The following is a 15,146-nucleotide window of genomic DNA, read 5'->3' on the forward strand; positions in this document are numbered from 1 at the left end:
CTTTTTGGCTGAAGGGCGAGGTTGGGCAGCGGGAGCTGCACCCTCCATGTAGCTGGATATGCGGTTAGGACTCCGCTCGTTGGCCTGAGGATGGTGGGACAGAAGTATAGTGATGGAAACACAAACAGATGGTGGAGGTGATGGAGAGACCAACAAGAAAAAAAAAGAAAGAAATTGAACGCATTAATAGGAAGAGGCAAAGTATGTGCAGAGACACGGGGTACGGAGATGAGAAGGAGACACAATGTAACCAATCGAAAAGTATCAGGGTTCTAAATCGGAACTGACTCGTATGACGATGCGATCACAGAGCGGGGACCAGTTTGGCTCCAGGGCCCCTATCTGGGGCCAACACCGGCTCAACCAGGAGGAGAAGCTACAGCAGATCATTAGAGGTATAGTAGATATAGTGGGGACTACAATACTTTCATTAAAGTTATTTAATGTACAGCGCTGCGGAATCTGATGGCGCTACAAACCCCCCCCCCCAAAAAAAACCTCAACAACTTCCCTGTGAACATCATGTTTAAGGCTGCAGTTTGAATACCAAGAATGAATCTGAATGCATTGTGTGTGTGAATGAATCCAAAGATCTTCATTTTGTCATATTGTACAAAGGTGACATTTTGCAGATTTGCTGTTCATTCATCATATTTTGTATTTATATAAAATGTATATAATGATGTTTGACAGATCGCTGTCCGTCGCTTGATTTTCAGTTGTGGTTCGTGATCGCAGGTCCTTTACAGACCCCAGCATAGAATTTTACCGGATTTTATTAATCCTGGGAATTCCATGACATTTATCACCAACTACTGAATTAATTAACAAACATCCAGTATACACAGCGTCCTATTCAAGAATTATTTTTTTTCAGGTTTGTTGTATGGTCTGCTAGTGATTTTTTGGTGAAAGGGATTTTTTGTTAAGTGTTTTAATGATGTATCTTTTTTTTATTTTAATCTTTGGTAATGAAATAAATTTGGTTGGTATATACTACCAGGGTGTGCGTGCCGTTTCTGGTTGTTTAAATTTAGGAATAAATAACCATGAATTTGGAATGAGCTCCTTTCCTCTGGTTAATCTGTGATATCTTTATTTACCCGACTGATATCCAGAGAACTTGCGCCAACAGATCGTATTCCTCATTGGGGGTAGGAGCTGACAGGACAGCATCTCACCCTTGGTGGTACATTATTGTAAGAGTATATGTTTAGAATATCGAATGTATTTGAGGATTAATATCAAATCTAAGCACAGATGGGGGTTATACGGTGTCACGTAGGGCAATGCGTTCATGGTAGCATGGTTACACGACACAGATGGGGGTTAAGATAAGTCTATGGCACAGAGCATGCGAGGGAAGGCTGGCACATGCAGGGGTGATACGGGGAATGTGCCACCTGTCGGAGCTCAGTGTTGGAGCTTGGCTGGGTCCTGCGTTGAACAGATTTTGGACCCCCGGGGCAATAAGCAGAGTTCACCCAAGAGTGAGAGCGATCGATGCCCTGCAAGAGAGAGAGAGAGAGAGAGAGAGAGAGCGCGCGAGAGAGAGAGAGACGGGGTGCCCCAAGGAAGGACAGAGAGACAGTGATGGAACATGAGAAAGAAGAACATAAACAAAGGAGACAAAGGATATATATAAGCAGGAAGAAGTAAGAAACAAAAGGAGAAATTGTAGAACATCATGGAGGACAGTAGGGTGAGATGGAAAAAAGTAAAGAAGGAGGGCAAAGGTGGAAGAATAGGGGGGAGAGTGGTTTAAGTAAAAAGCCAATCACCAAGACAAATGCAGAGCACCCCCCACCTCCACAAGCCCCCAAACCCTGGCCTTAAAGAGTCCGTACCTTGCTTGACATTATTTTGAGGACCTCCTCGTCGTCCGTGGGACCTGGCGTGCTGGTGAGATCTGGGTTGCTGTTGCTGATGCTCCTGCAGCGAGCGAGGTTAAGGCTGCTAGGACGGCCGGTGGCGCGGGACAGCGTGGCCGAGTGGACAGCCGGAGTGGCCGATGAACTAGGAAGAGTTGCTGCGGGATAAAGAGATTGATGGATATAAGTGAGAAGCCGGTATCAAGAATGAAAGCAATATCCTGCAGAGAAAAAATGAATGTCCCTTCAAGACTGCCAACAGTCTTTAATGTCCCAGGACAGTCCCGAGAAATGGGCTTCTTTCCAGCTTCAGCTGCCCTGGCAAAGGTCCTGTATACCAGGACTGTAAGCAGCTTAGTATGGGACCTTTAAATGAGCATTGTGTTAATGTCTCAATTGTGAAGGAAACGGAAAAAATTAAATTTAGTAAGGTTCACAACTTGCTAATTTCATATCTATGGCACATCTCCCTTTCCATGCTCCATCTATGCACCTTTCAAGACTTCCTCTTTGTGGAGTCCTGCACCAGTTACCTTAAACACACATGACGCACTAAATGCACTAAAGCGTCGGAAGGCGCTCATCCCCCATGGCATGAAATAGACGCAGGCGGTAGCCACTCACCGCTTTGCAGCTGCGAAGGCATGTCACTGAGCAGATGGAAGGCGTAATGCAGGTAGGAGGCCAGGAGCCCGTTCCGGCCCCGCTGGTCCTGAGATCCCTCCAGGGTGCGGTGAATCTGGCTCACCAGAAGAGCTACCACTTCAAAGGCTGCGCGGCCCAGGTTCACTGCAAGAAACAACAAAAATGACTGTGGGTTCCAGGGGTCTGCTTGCTAATAAGGGGCGAAAAGGGTGGAGATAGGTAAATATTAAAAAATACATTGAACGGGGCAGGAACTGCTGCCTTCTGGGGGGCTCTTGAAAAATAACAATGATATGCAATCACATGGTTGGCCACAAGGGCCACCTGCTACTTAATCTTTAGGCATCGTGTCTAACATGACTCTTTTTTTCCTGTCCCTCTATGCGCTTATAGGCTTTCCAGACCCTGTTTGGCTACTGCCAGTATATTTAACCCAAAGCCGCACGTACTGAGCTTAAAAGTGTATTTTGTAAAGAATTCGGGAGCGGAAGATCAGAATTCTAGGACAGAAGAGAAAGGACGCCCGCTAGGCACTGACCAATCTGCCCTCCGATGATCGGGGGTCTGACGATAAGCAGGATCAGTTTATCCAGCAGCTGATGGCAGAAGCAGACAGAGGGTCCGAGGGCGGCCAGGCGCAGGTTGCCCATACTAGCCCGCAGTTCAGACTCCACGTTGCTTTCGGTAATGATGACGTCTTTTAACCGGAAGGGGAAGCTCTGCTCTTCTAACACTTGCACCAGCGTGAAGAACTTGTCAAGGTGGGGGTCCTATAGAAAAACACAAGACATAATGAGCAGATCTGTCGCTTTTCCTAAATCCTATATAATAAATGCACCCAATGCTACGGAGTTTGCAGATAAAAAATAAGCAATGCATACCTATTAAAACCAAATCATATGCGTATAATATGGGAGCCGCCATCTTGCATTGTTAAAAACAACAAAACACAAAGTCCGTCAAGTTCAGCCCTTCCTAGTACCCATAGGTGTTGACCCAGATTGGGACAAAATTCACCAAAAGTCTCATTTGAGTATTCCCCCCCCACCCCAAGAGGTGAACAAAAAAAATCCAACATTACTATAGATAATGTTCCTTAGTTGCCTGCAAAGTTATAGGAGTGAAAGCATACACTTGTATACAGTAATGGTAACCCTCCCCCCATAGGCATCTCCTCTCCATAATGTACAAGCCCAATTTGGGTAGCCTCCATAGCACATTTAAGGTGTACAATGATACATCTTTACTCCCCAAGAAAAAAAATAAAAAATATTCTATTGTTTAAAATTCTGCCGCATTCATAGTTTCAGGGGGAACGCTTGTCACGTGACACAAAGGCAGGCATCGATTGGTTGTCACCATATTAACTGATGGAACTTCTTAAAACTTCTTAAACTACAATCACAAAGTGAAATTAAGCCCAAAAACCCTTCCGAAGAGCAGAAGAAACCGTCTGACACACAGACGGCCTCCACCCGGGATATAGCTGACCTGCGTGTGGACGGAAGAGGCGGCCACCAGGTCCACCATGAAGACGGCTTTGTGATTATCCACCCATTTCATTCCTGGAAGCTGAACCTTGGTAAAAACAGACAAAGCGAAGATTTAATGCATCATATAAAGATAACAATCACTTAAGATAATGGGCCCGTGTAACGGCCACCTACGGGCATCGCCAAACCCAACCAGGGCGTTCCAGAGCTCCGCAGCCCTCACTGCTTGGTCTCTCGCTACCTGTCCTGTCGGTGGGATGAAGGGTGCGGGCTTCATACCGGTACGGAGGATGGGGAGGTATATCGGTTTTCTCTTAGACTAAACGAACCCAGTTTGGTTTATTTCTCAAACTGATGGAATTTGGTTAAGTCGACCCAGTCAGGCGGCCCCATAGGTCGTGCTTTGGTATACTCACGTCGGGGGTCAGCACAGAGTAACTGGGGGGAGGCTTTTCCACGGACACGGGAAGCGAGAAGGATCCGGTGCGCAACCTGCCATGCTGCATCAGGGGAATCCACTAGGAAGCAAAAAGGAACGTGATTACCAGATCACCGTGATTACATCGTACACTGTCCCGTCCTTATTGTTTTGGGGTCGTTGACCCCAGTATGGATTTTATAAATAAATGACTAAATAATATAAATTCAAAACTAGTGATATTGTTTATTCTCAACAATAAATAATGGTTTGTTAGTTCAAGAACAGCTATAACCCCGGTCTAGAACCCGTCTAGAACCCAATACCACCCTGCAGAACAAAAGGGATGGGATTTCGAGTGTAGAAATGGGAGAGAAGGAGGTAGATGAGAAGCAGGAGCCCCCCACTCACCGTATACCCAGCTGGGGTCTCCACGAGTGAGCTCTGGTTCTGCCGGCAGCTCACGTGGTAAAAGGTGAAGAGAAGATGGTGATTTTCTGTGAGATTTCCAGGGATTTTCATCTTAAATTCTTCGTAGAATTCCGGAGACCTGAGAGGCAAGAAGGGAAGGGAAGGGAATCGGGAATGGATCATCATAACGGACACTCGGAGATGTGGATGAAGCAGCAGATGACGGAGGAAAGACTGAGAAGGATGGACAGACAGGCGGGTCAGCGGGAACCCGATCGCATGGCTGTAGCACAGCTTGAGCAGGAGTATACTGTCTGCGAATCTGTGGACGCAATATTTTGCAGATACTCACTTATTGTGATACACGACAGAAGTGTACGCTTCACTATAGAACTCGCTGCAGCTCGATTTCCCAAAGATCACCTGCAGCCAAGGACACAGGACAGTCACAAACATGTATGACTTTCCCGACATACATGACACCTGATGCGCGTTCGTAGCTTCCCGCCGCTCCGTTCCATTAGCTGTCCCTGCCGCTCTATTATACTCACCGGCATAGCTTGGTTGGGGTCTTCTCCAGCCATGTACTGCACCTTTACTGCAATATTCCTCACCGATCCCTGCCGGCTGCTGAAATTCAGGCTCCGCGGATACACAAAGAGGAGGTTCCTGTGGACAGACAATATGTTAGGGATCGGGGGGCGACTAATCACGGGCTATAGATATCAAACAGGCTAGGAAGCACGGAGTCTGCCCCTCCCACCGCAGGGCGACAGACAGGAGGGGGCTATGGGGCACGGAATCTGCCCCTCCCACCGCAGGGTGACAGACAGGAGGGAGCTATGGGGCACGGAGTCTGTCCCTCCCACCGCAGGGCGACAGACAGGAGGGAGCTATGGGGCACGGAGTCTGCCCCTCCCACCGCAGGGTAACAGATAGGAGGGGGCTATGGGGCACGGAGTCTGTCCCTCCCACCGCAGGGTGACAGACAGGAGGGAGCTATGGGGCACGGAGTCTGTCCCTCCCACAGCAGGGCGACAGACAGGAGGGAGCTATGGGGCACGGAGTCTGCCCCTCCCACTGCAGGGTGACAGACAGGAGGCGGCTATGGGGCACGGAATATGCCCCTCCCACCGCAGGGTGACAGACAGGAGGGAGCTATGGGGCACGGAGTCTGCCCCTCCCACCGCAGGGTAACAGATAGGAGGGGGCTATGGGGCACGGAGTCTGTCCCTCCCACCGCAGGGTGACAGACAGGAGGGGGCTATGGGGCACGGAGTTTGTCCCTCCCACCGCAGGGTGACACGGACAGGAGGGGGCTATGGGCATATATATATGCGTTAGACGTGCATTTTTAACTACATATGTACTTATCTCTTTGAAGTAAAGACCGTGATTGAAATATGATTTCAAAATAAGAGCTGGACTGGCAGTTATTTTTCATTCTTTAATATTAGCCCCTGCTGCCAATATATATATAAATATTAACCCCTGCTGCGGATATATGCTTATATTATACCCTGCTGCCGATATACATTAAAATTATACCCTGCTGCCGATATATAAAAATAGTTGACCCTGCTGCCAATATATATACATTAGCCCCTGCAGCCAATATTTATTGATAATAGCTCCTGCAGCCAATAAATATAAATATTAGCCCTTGCTGCCAATATATCTATAAATATTAGCCCTTGCTGCCAATATATATAAATATTAGCCCTTGCTGTCGATATATATTAATATTAGCCATGGCTGCTGATATATATTATTAGTCCCTGCAGCCAATATACATTAATATATGCCCCTGCTGCCAATATATAAATAATTAGACCCTGCTGCCAAGACATATATAACTATTTGCCCCTGCTGCCAATATATATATATATATATATATATAAATATTAGACCCTGTTGCCAATATATTTTATAGTGAAAAAATTGGACCCTACCTAAGCATTTCCTTGGGGCCCGCTCAACGCTTCCCTGCATGCAATCACTCCCTCCGCTGCCACACCCAAAAAATATATTTTGCGGTGTGCGCAGCTTCACTGGTGAGCGCCGGAATATGATGTCATATACCGGCGCTCAGCATGAAATGCCGGCTCCGCGACCAAGGCAGAAGCCTTGTAGAGAAGCATGAGAGGCGACGAACGGTTGCTGAAAACTTATTCCTCATCGACCGCCACTGGCTATGGGGCACGGAGTTATCTGCACAGTGACATATTATTATTATTATAGTTATTATTATGCTGGGCTATGATTTAAAGGGAATTTCACAGAGGATTAAAGCCAGTTGTTCAAATTCAGCTCCATGTCTATTACGAGAACAGGCAGCAAGATGTTGGGCACGGCACATATAATGGGCACAGCAATGTCCACCAATCGTAAGAAGGCAGACAGCGGCAACTCTGAGCAACCTCAGGCCAAGGTTAGCTGTGTTTACCCATCACGGACAGCAGACGGGGGGGGGGGTGAACTAATGTAACCGTATGACCCGCGTTTAGAAAGAGACAGATCCGACAGCATTAGAAAAGAAAGAGATTGGCGAGTTCAGAGTCTATGAATGAGACAGAGGTTATGGCAGCTCTCCTCCCCCTCCACTGCAGCACCTGTTGTAATATCCTTTCCCTCTTACACAACCCCGGTAGCTCCTCGCTGCCTCACACCCCTGGCTGTCCCTTTAACTCTAACAGCCGCTGCGCCGGGGTCCTCACTGTGCCGGTGCCGCCGGGGGCCATGCTTCTCCTCCTGCTCCTCGTGGTTGCGGCCCTCGGTCAGCGGGTGGCGGAGGGGAAGGTGGCGCTGCAGGAAGACGTCAACGTGCTGATCTACGGGACGCTGCAGCTGGGGCAGGGGATAGCGGACACTTACAGCTCCACCAGCAGCAAGCTCCAAAGGGCGGAGGGCCGGCAGAGCCGCCACCGGCAAGGGCTGGAGCGGCTGCAGGAGACGCTGGCCGGAGCAAAGCAAGAGGAGCGGAGGCTCCGCATAGAAGTGGGGAGGCTGCAGGTGAGCAGGTAGGAGCATGGGGGGGGGCTGCTTCTGGGGCATTTTAACATAAAAACATAGAATTTGGCCCATCTAGCCTGCCCCCTTTTCCTGCTATTGGGCATTAAGTGGCTCCTAAATCCATTTCAAAATCATTGCATTTATTTTATCTACCCCATCGTTGAACGTGCCACAATCAAGGCATTATTATTATAATTATTAATTTTATTAGTATTACTTCATAATAATACCGTAATAATAATAATCTTATAATATTAAGATTAATATTTTTGCTTAAAGCCCCAAAATCTAAAGCCATAGCTCTATATATAACACGGGAGGTCCTTCTCAATGGGGGGGGGGGCATTTGTGCAAGAAGAATAAAGGGAAACGGGTTTGGCGAAATTAACCCAGTCCATTAAATGCATTAACCTCAGACATACGGACTTCTCTTACAGAGAGAAGAGCAGGAGATTCGGACGCTATCAGGGACAATAGTCGGGGAACTCCAGGACTTACAAAAAGAGTACGGGGAACTACAAAGAAGGGTGCGCCAGATAGAAGATGGGGTGCAAGAGGAGGACGGGGATACCTCAGCTCTGAAGGTAAGAAACTAGCAGAGCTTCTCCACGCCCTGAAGTAGTAACTTCTCCAGCTTACAGTGACTGGCTTTTTTCTGAGTATGACCGTCTTGTGTATGTCCAGGCGCAGGTTGAGAGACAACATCTAATACTCCAGGTGGTAGTAGAAGCAGTGAGGCAACAACAAGCGCAGATGGAAAAGCAGAGGACGCAAATAAATAATATTCTGCGAAAGGTTAGTAAATTAGTATACAGTGTTTTACTGGGATCCACCCCAGAGGAGCCCCGCACTGTGTATAATGTAACAGAAAGAAGCTGAATAAATACATATATTACTGGGATCCACCCCAGAGGAGCCCCGCACTGTGTATAATGTAACAGAAATGAGCTGTATAAATACAGATATTACTGGGATCCACCCCAGAGGGGCTGCACTGTGTATAATGTAACAGAAAGGAGCTGTATAAATACAGATATTACTGGGATCCACCCCAGAGGGGCCCCGCACTGTGTATAATGTAACAGAAAGGAGCTGTGTAAATACAGATATTACTGAGATCCACCCCAGAGGGGGCCGCACTGTGTATAATGTAACAGAAAGGAGCTGTATAAATACAGATATTACTGTGATCCACCCCAGAGGAGCCCCGCACTGTGTATAATGTAACAGAAAGGAGCTGTATAAATACAGATATTACTGAGATCCCACCCCAGAGGGGCCCCGCACTGTGTATAATGTAACAGAAAGGAGCTGTATAAATACAGATATTACTGGGATCCCCCCCAGAGGGGGCCGCACTGTGTATAATGTAACAGAAAGGAGCTGTATAAATACAGATATTACTGGGATCCACCCCAGAGGAGCCCCGCACTGTGTATAATGTAACAGAAAGGAGCTGTATAAATACAGATATTACCGAGATCCCACCCCAGAGGGGCCCCGCACTGTGTATAATGTAACAGAAAGGAGCTGTATAAATACAGATATTACCGAGATCCCACCCCAGAGGGGCCCCGCACTGTGTATAATGTAACAGAAAGGAGCTGTATAAATACAGATATTACCGAGATCCCACCCCAGAGGGGCCCCGCACTGTGTATAATGTAACAGAAAGGAGCTGTATAAATACAGATATTACCGAGATCCCACCCCAGAGGGGCCCCGCACTGTGTATAATGTAACAGAAAGGAGCTGTATAAATACAGATATTACCGAGATCCCACCCCAGAGGGGCCCCGCACTGTGTATAATGTAACAGAAAGGAGCTGTATAAATACAGATTTTACTGAGATCCCACCCCATTGTAACAAATGTGGATTTCCTTTCATTCCAGGTTTCTGTAGATGGCTTGAGCTGACACTTTAAAGGACAACATGGACGGACCATCTCCTGATCACACAGTGCTCTCTGACTTATACATGGTGACGGCTGACTTTTCATCCGATCAGCTCTCAGAATATTGTGTCGCAAGGATACATTAGGTTTTGATAGAGCATAATAAAGCTGGTGTACAATATCATACTAATTTATTTACTATATCGGTTCCCGATTATAAATGTAACCACCACTATTACTGTTATAATACTGTATAATTCCATGGCCATTCATATATAAAATGTAAGTAGTCAAACACATTAGTGATTTTTTATTTGATTATTCTTTATAATTAATGTATTTACATAAAAATGATTTAAATAGTTTAAAAATAATAAGAAAAAAAAACATGGTGGATGTACTATATCTATTTCTTATTTAGGCTATGTTTAGCCGGATCATAATAGCATATCACTTTTATTGCCATGTGGCAAACTGCACCATATTTTCATATTTCATATAAATATAATATCCACTAATAACAAAAAAATACAGCGTTCTTCCCCATAGCAACCAATGGGATGTTCCTGCTGAATGGACCATTTTATTGGTTATTTTGATAATAAGATCACATGTTTTTATCACCTTCATTCTTTTTAAATATTTGTCCTTTGCATTTAATGTATATTTAAGAATATTAATAGAAAATGTGCCTGATATATCATACCTAGATGTTTATAAAAACTCACACCAGAATATCTTTTTACATACCCTTTATTTTAATATTAATTTTACTTGCTTTACTATTTTTTCATATATATATATTAGTTTATTTTAAAACATTGGTTTAACCCCTTCAATCCCCTATAGACGTACCGGGACGTCCAAAAAACGCCCACAAGGAAACCCCTATGGACGTCCCGGTACGTCCAGCCCTTCGTGCAGCGTCAGGGACACATCCCTGCCGCTGCACGGGAGACCAGGCTGTCGTTTGACAGCCTGGACTCCCCACTGACAGCAGAAGCCGGCTTTGCCGGCTTTCTGCTGTCCGATCGCCTGTAACAGCTTCCGGCATGAAAGCCGGTAAGCTGTTACCGGTAAACTGCCCGATCGCGCGATCGCGCGGTTGCAAACGCGCGATCGGGCATTCCCTTCCGGGTTACGTCACTGCTGACGTAACCCGGAAGGTCATCGGAGGACAGGATATCCCCTGCGGGGATATCCTGCCCTCCGATGAGGCACAGAGACGCTGCGATCTCTATGCAGGTCTGTGAGGACCTGCATAGAGATCACAGTGTGATCGGTGCAGGGGGATCGCGGGGAGGGGAGTGAGAAACCATCTCTCTCACCCCCCCTCCCGTCCTGAAACAGAAAAGCTGGGGGGGAAAAAAACGGTTAGTCATTTAAAAATAATATTAAATAAATAATTAAAATAATAATATAAATAATACAAAAAAAAATTATAATATGAGCTCTGATGTCACTGTGACATCACTGGTATGTTCAGGAGGTCCCTAGGAGGACCTCTAACCATTACTGTGTAAAAAAAAAAATGTAAAAAATACAAAAAATTTACAAAAAATTAAAATAAAATAAAAATATATAAAAAAAGATAATAAAAAAAATTCTTAAAAAAACCTTACATCCCATTGCCCTAGCATAACATCTAGCCAGTATAACCCTCCTGCCCCCGTTCACAACCCCCAAACCCTTTAAGCCATAGGCATAAAAATTATACAAAATTGTACACCTAATAGTATGCTCCCTGGTGCTGGGAAAGTCTGGAAAATCTATATAAATTAGGTATTTCTGAAATCAGGACACCTGAATTTATAAACTTGGAGGGGATTTTCCATCACTTTACCTAATTTTGTGAGGATTCAGAGGGAAAATGTAAAAAACAATTAGTTTATTTTTCTAATCTTCGCTAGTTTTTACTAAATTTCTCATTCTAAATTTTCAGCTAATCATCCAACTATGGTATCAAACGAAAGCTCTATCTGTCCTTGAAAAAACAATATATAATTTACATGGGTACACCATTCACAGGAAAAGAGAATCATCGCTAAACCGACATACCCCAAGAATGGCAAAATTGCTCTGGGCTTTGAGGTACCAAAAACCCCTGGGATTGAAGGGGTTAAAACTTTTGTGTTTACATACGGTGTTAGTATGTCGTATATTAGAGACACTGCATGGCAGACCCTGCTTTGATGACCATCCACACAGGGAGGTCAGACTGAGAAGAGGGGGAAACATAATAATAAATAATATTAATAATAATAAAAAAAATCTAAATATTTATATAGACCTCAGTGACATCATCATATCATCTCCATATGCCCCTAGGGTCTGGAAAGGCCCTAAAGGACTTGTGTTTCACTGCTGTATTATTAATTTCTTTTTTTAATATAAAAAATATATAAAGTAATATTTATATAATTTATAAAATGTGGTGTTTAATATTGTCCATGGTTATAGATTTTAGTTCTAATAAACATTTTGTACGTAACTAGATATAGTTTTACACAAAAGCTTAACTTGCCCTGACAAAAAGAGTCAGTATTGTGTGGGACCACAAAACACGTAGAAGAAACATATGCCAGCAACGGTAAAGGATGGGTACGGAGTGTGATGGGGGTTGCCGGTAGGAGGGCAGCACTCACCGGTACGAGGTGTAGGGTGAATACACCTCCCGCGGAGGGAACTCCAGGATTTCCTTCGTCGGACGCACTCTGGGATCGGGATACGGTATAACATGGCGCAGCTCCGGGGACAGACAGTACTGCGGAGAGTCGGGAGCCGGGGACACGTCAATTTTCAGATGGGCTGGAAAGGAAGAGACGAGATGATGTTAGGGCGATATCTGTATGAACGGTTTAGGATAACTGGCAGCCATGCTCACGGAGAAGAGAAAAACAAGCAGGAATAATAGTCTCTGCTAAAGGTAACCAGGTGAGTTCAGGTGATGCTTTCAACCAAAATCAAAAGGATGGGTGCGGGAAGAAACCTCCAGTCCATACATACATACATACACTTTCAGAGAGAATGGATGGGACCTAAACGTCAGGCCATACAGATGATAACAGAGAAAACGGATGGGAGCTAAATGTCAGGCCATACAGCCGATAACAGAGAAAACGGATGGGAGCTAAATGTCAGGCCATACAGCCGATAACAGAGAAAACGGATGGGAGCTAAATGTCAGGCCATACAGCCGATAACAGAGAAAACGGATGGGAGCTAAATGTCAGGCTATACAGCCGATAACAGAGAGAATGGATGGGAGCTAAATGTCAGGCCATACAGATTGTGCATGCATGTGTTTAGTTACAGTAACTGTATCCAGGTCTACCGGTATTTCTGCCTTTATGGCCGATGCTCAGACCAGGGAACTTTCTAAATGACCCGAGAGTCTTTAAATATTAACCCCTTAAAAGCCTATAATGCAGATTCTACATAGCAACTGTGTTACCCAAATGGCTCTCGTCGGAACCTTGACTTGTCATTATTTGAAGATGCACTTCATTAAATCACCTGCATTCAAGCAGGGATATCAGCCATAAAATACTGGTGGCAAAATAAATAACTCAGAGTCTGATATATAATCAGAGCCGCGTAGGACAGGAAGGAGTCAGTTCCAGGCTGCGTGATCCTGAGAATCTGCCCGTCGCCCCGAGATAGGGGGGAAAGCCTGAGACTCCGGGGCAAAGCCTGAGAGTTCCAGTTATGCTGATGATAGCGTGTGGGAAACGTATGTATAACATGCGCCTCTTTGCTCACAGGGCCAGGTCTGCTTGTTTACGTGTTTATCGTAAGGCTGACTAATTCACTTTGCTTCCTCTTACACTTTCTCACGTCTGTTCTGGGAATTGCGTTATTAGATAGATTAACAAAGGCTTTCTGGCACACAGCGGTCACTGGGCTGCAGGGTCACATCTGGTGCGGAGGGAAGTAGGACTTCTGATGGCGGAGACAGATGGACATTAATTTCTGAAGCCGGCAACTTCCTTCCTGTGCTATGGATTAAATAAATGAAATGACCCCTGGGATGTCTCCCTGTTACTCCATATCTCACCACTGCTCACCCTTATTCATGATTCCTCCCATTCACCCCAATATCCCCCTTCTCCACACTAAACACCCTTCCCCAGATCCTTCCCATTCACTTCAATATCCCTATCTCCACGCCTTGCATGATTCCTCACATTTACCCCAATATCCCCCTTCTCCACACCTTGCACCATTTCCCAGATTATTCCTCTTCATCCTGTCCTCATTTGCCCATCATCACACCAATGATCCTTTCGCAAATGTATTTATTCACACTATCTCCCTCTTCCACACCCTTCGCAGGATTCCTCACATTCATCATGTCCTAATATACACCATCTCCACACCACACACCCTTTCCCAAATTCCTTACATTCACCAAGCCCTACCAGCTCCACCTCCATACCAAGCACTCCAATTCACACTAATATCCCTCATCTCCACACCACCCACCATTCCCAGGATTCCTCCCATGGACCCTTACACCTCCGTCTCCACGCCATGAACCCTTACACCTCCACGCCATGGACCCTTACACCTCCATCTCCACGCCATGGACCCTTACACCTCCGTCTCCACGCCATGAACCCTTATACCTCCACCTCCACGCCATGGACCCTTACACCTCCATCTCCACGCCATGGACCCTTACACCTCCGTCTCCACGCCATGGACCCTTACACCTCCGTCTCCACGCCATGGACCCTTACACCTCCACGCCACGGACCCTTACACCTCCGTCTCCACGCCATGGACCCTTACACCTCCATCTCCACGCCACGGACCCTTACACCTCCGTCTCCACGCCACGGACCCTTACACCTCCGTCTCCACGCCACGGACCCTTACACCTCCGTCTCCACGCCATGGACCCTTACACCTCCACGCCATGGACCCTTACACCTCCGTCTCCACGCCATGGACCCTTACACCTCCACGCCATGGACCCTTACACCTCCGTCTCCACGCCATGGACCCTTACACCTCCACGCCATGGACCCTTACACCTCCACGCCATGGACCCTTACACCTCCGTCTCCACGCCATGGACCCTTACACCTCCATCTCCACGCCATGGACCCTTACACCTCCGTCTCCACGCCATGGACCCTTACACCTCCACGCCATGGACCCTTACACCTCCGTCTCCACGCCATGGACCCTTACACATCCGTCTCCACGCCATGGACCCTTACACCTCCACGCCATGGACCCTTACACCTCCGTCTCCACGCCATGGACCCTTACACCTCCACGCCATGGACCCTTACACCTCCACGCCATGGACCCTTACACCTCCGTCTCCACGCCATGGACCCTTACACCTCCATCTCCACGCCATGGACCCTTACACCTCCGTCTCCACGC

At 46.4% G+C, this 15,146-nt stretch overlaps 1 protein-coding gene across 1 annotated transcript in view; it reads right to left on the reverse strand.

The window, feature by feature from the left end:
- Positions 1–15,146, reverse strand: part of LOC149277935 (dedicator of cytokinesis protein 6-like) — a 45,654-nt gene that overhangs the window by 14,221 nt on the left and 16,287 nt on the right. The window contains exons 15-25 of the mRNA XM_089502567.1: positions 12,392–12,554; positions 5,390–5,507; positions 5,191–5,261; positions 4,839–4,977; positions 4,426–4,527; positions 4,008–4,094; positions 3,055–3,286; positions 2,492–2,660; positions 1,848–2,016; positions 1,404–1,508; positions 1–84 (exon numbers count right to left, since the gene is read on the reverse strand). Coding sequence (XP_089358693.1) covers positions 1–84; positions 1,404–1,508; positions 1,848–2,016; positions 2,492–2,660; positions 3,055–3,286; positions 4,008–4,094; positions 4,426–4,527; positions 4,839–4,977; positions 5,191–5,261; positions 5,390–5,507; positions 12,392–12,554 — 1,439 coding nt within the window. The remainder of the gene's footprint in view (positions 85–1,403; positions 1,509–1,847; positions 2,017–2,491; positions 2,661–3,054; positions 3,287–4,007; positions 4,095–4,425; positions 4,528–4,838; positions 4,978–5,190; positions 5,262–5,389; positions 5,508–12,391; positions 12,555–15,146) is intronic.

The sequence above is a fragment of the Sceloporus occidentalis genome, unplaced genomic scaffold (genome assembly GCF_023333645.1).
Source record: "Sceloporus occidentalis isolate IW3139 unplaced genomic scaffold, rSceOcc1.0.p SCAF_205, whole genome shotgun sequence".
Taxonomy (NCBI): domain Eukaryota; kingdom Metazoa; phylum Chordata; class Lepidosauria; order Squamata; family Phrynosomatidae; genus Sceloporus; species Sceloporus occidentalis.